Source organism: Micropterus dolomieu, unplaced genomic scaffold (assembly GCF_021292245.1).
Source record: "Micropterus dolomieu isolate WLL.071019.BEF.003 ecotype Adirondacks unplaced genomic scaffold, ASM2129224v1 contig_1184, whole genome shotgun sequence".
In the NCBI taxonomy this organism is placed as follows: domain Eukaryota; kingdom Metazoa; phylum Chordata; class Actinopteri; order Centrarchiformes; family Centrarchidae; genus Micropterus; species Micropterus dolomieu.
The window spans coordinates 1-2,739 of NW_025730174.1; the positions used below are offsets into that span (position 1 = coordinate 1).

At 46.3% G+C, this 2,739-nt stretch overlaps 1 protein-coding gene across 1 annotated transcript; it reads right to left on the reverse strand.

The window, feature by feature from the left end:
* Positions 1-328: 328 nt before the first annotated feature.
* Positions 329-1,735, reverse strand: LOC123964215 (receptor-type tyrosine-protein phosphatase mu-like; the record flags this gene model as incomplete). The annotated part of the gene is made up of 3 exons (XM_046041307.1): positions 329-529; positions 1,014-1,129; positions 1,657-1,735. Coding segments are annotated over 3 exons (396 nt in total), but the record flags the coding sequence as incomplete, so codon positions are not given.
* Between the last annotated feature and the right edge of the window lie 1,004 nt (positions 1,736-2,739).

Genomic DNA, 2,739 nt, shown 5'->3' on the forward strand with positions numbered 1-2,739 from the left:
CTCCCTCCTTCCCTCTGTCCACTCCCTCCCTCCCTCTGTCCGCTCCCTCCTTCCCTTTGTCCACTCCCTCCTTCCCTCTGTCCACTCCCTCCCTCCCTCTGTCCGCTCCCTCCTTCCCTTTGTCCACTCCCTCCTTCCCTCTGTCCGCTCCCTCCTTCCCTTTGTCCGCTCCCTCCTTCCCTCTGTCCGCTCCCTCCTTCCCTTTGTCCGCTCCCTCCTTCCCTCTGTCCGCTCCCTCCTTCCCTCTGTCCTCTCCCTCCCTCCTTTCCTGTCCACTCCCACCTTCCCTCTGTCCCTTTGTCAAACATTAAAATAAGAGAAATGGAACAGGGCCAATCAGAGGACAGGACTCACGTTTGACGGTGAGGTCAGCATAGGAGGACACGCCCACGCCTCGCTCTGATTGGGCGATGCAGCGATACCGTCCAGAGTCGCCCTTGGTCGTGTTCTCCACGTCGAAACTCGCCACGTAACGTCGGGAGTTCACCGGCTTGGTTTCCCTGACGACCGCCTGACGACCGCCCATCCCCTAACAACCAAAACACACATCAGTCACACTACACATAGTACACATATACTACACAAATACTACACACACACACACACACTACACACACATACTACACATATACTACACACACACACTACACACACACTACACACCTACTACACATATACTACAAATATTTCACACACACTACATGTTTGCTGCACTTATACTACACCTATACTACACAAACACTACACACACATACTACACACCTACTACACATATACTACAAATATTTCACACACACTACACGTTTGCTGCACTTATACTACACCTATACTACACATACACTACACACACATACTACACGAAATTTACTGATTACAGACAGATAAGTATGATTAATAAGAGACATGAAAACCAAAATAAATGACATATCTTAAAATGATAAAGTTAAGCATGAACGAATCGATCACATCGAAGTATCGCTCATGCAGAAGTACTGATCAGTACTGATGGGTACCTGCAGGTAGAGCAGCAGGTTGCTCTGCGGTCGTCCGTTGACGGTGCACTGAAACGTCGCCGTCTGTCCTGCGTTCACCTCCACGCCTTTAATGTGCAGGAAGTGAGGTGTGCTCACTGAGGACACACACAGAGGTCAGAGGTCACACACCGATGACATCATCACCTGACTGATGTCACCACGGTGACAACCTTCCCCCCGATCTCTTGAGCCAGGCAGCGAAGATCTCACCGAGCCAATCAGAAAATGGATCGTTTGTGTGTTTTCATCAGTTCATAATCAACAGCGTCGAGGGAAAAACAGGCAGCAAGAAACAGCTCAGGTCAAACATGTTTACTGCAGGCTTCACGCGCACACTCAGCGTGTTCACATAACAAAACAACATCTAAAATGCGAGTCTTCAGACGGGCAGGTAGATAAACAGGCAGCTGGATCAAAGTCCATGCTAATCAATTTATATTTTAATGAGCTCCCCTGTCTCTACACTCACACACACACACACCACATAAAAAACACACTGACCTTGATGTTACGATGCCAACTTTTTAACATCGTTATCCAATTAAGAAGCCAAACCTCGTTAACCAATTAGTTTTGTGTTCTACAAGGGGGCGGGCCTTTCTTAGTGCATGTGTGTACTTACTGCACTGGTGTCCCTGCAGTACGATGTCCTTGATGGCCAGAACTCCCCTCTGACCGGTGCTGACCGCCTCGAACACCACCTGACACAGAGATCAAAAGCAGGATTATCGGTGTGATTACTGACAGTAGTACTCACAGTACTATCAGTAATAGTAATAATAGTATTGGTTTTGTTGACTTTGGGTCCGGGGGGTGCTGATGAGTTTAAAATGGGTTTCAAACCAAGTTGACATTGGCAATAAAAAGAGCTTTCAACTGGGTTTTAACTCTAACTGGAGCTCTCGACCAAGTCCACAAGTTAAAGCCGGGTTTGGACCGAGCCAATAGTGAGCTCACAAGTTATATACAAGATATATATAAGGGTGGTGGCGCATAGATTAGATGTTTGCCTTTGGTGTGGGAGACCTGGGTTCAATTCCCACTGTGAGACATCTGGTAGATGTCTGAGCAAGACACTTAACCCCTCGTTGCTCCAGAGGCGTGTGACCTCTGACATGTATAGCAATTGTAAGTCGCTTTGGATAAACTGGCTCTTAGTTAGAAACAAATCTAAAACGGGGTTTCAGACCAAGGCAAGAGTCTAAAAAGGGATTATACCAAACCAGAATCAGCTTTATTGCCAATAGTTTCACACACAATGATTCTCAAACAGTTCGAATATGGTGAAAAGATCAGAATGAGACTCCAGGCTCAGAATTAACCAGTACACTCAGCACCCCATCTTGACAGAAAAAAACAGAAATGTAGAAATTTTTGAAAATTTATTAAAAAAGAAAAACTGAAATATCACATGGTCATAAGTATTCAGACCCTTTGCTCAGTATTTAGTAGAAGCACCCTTTTGATCTAATACAGCCATGAGTCGTTTTGGGAAAGATGCAACAAGTTTTTCACATCTGGATTTGGGTATCCTCTGCCATTCCTCCTTGCAGATCCTCTCCAGTTCTGTCAGGTTGGATGGTAAACGTTGGTGGACAGCCATTTTCAGGTCTCTCCAGAGATGCTCAATTGGGTTTAAGTCGGGGCTCTGGCTGGGCCGTTCAAGAACAGCCACGGAGTTGTTGTGAAGCCACTCCTTCGTTAT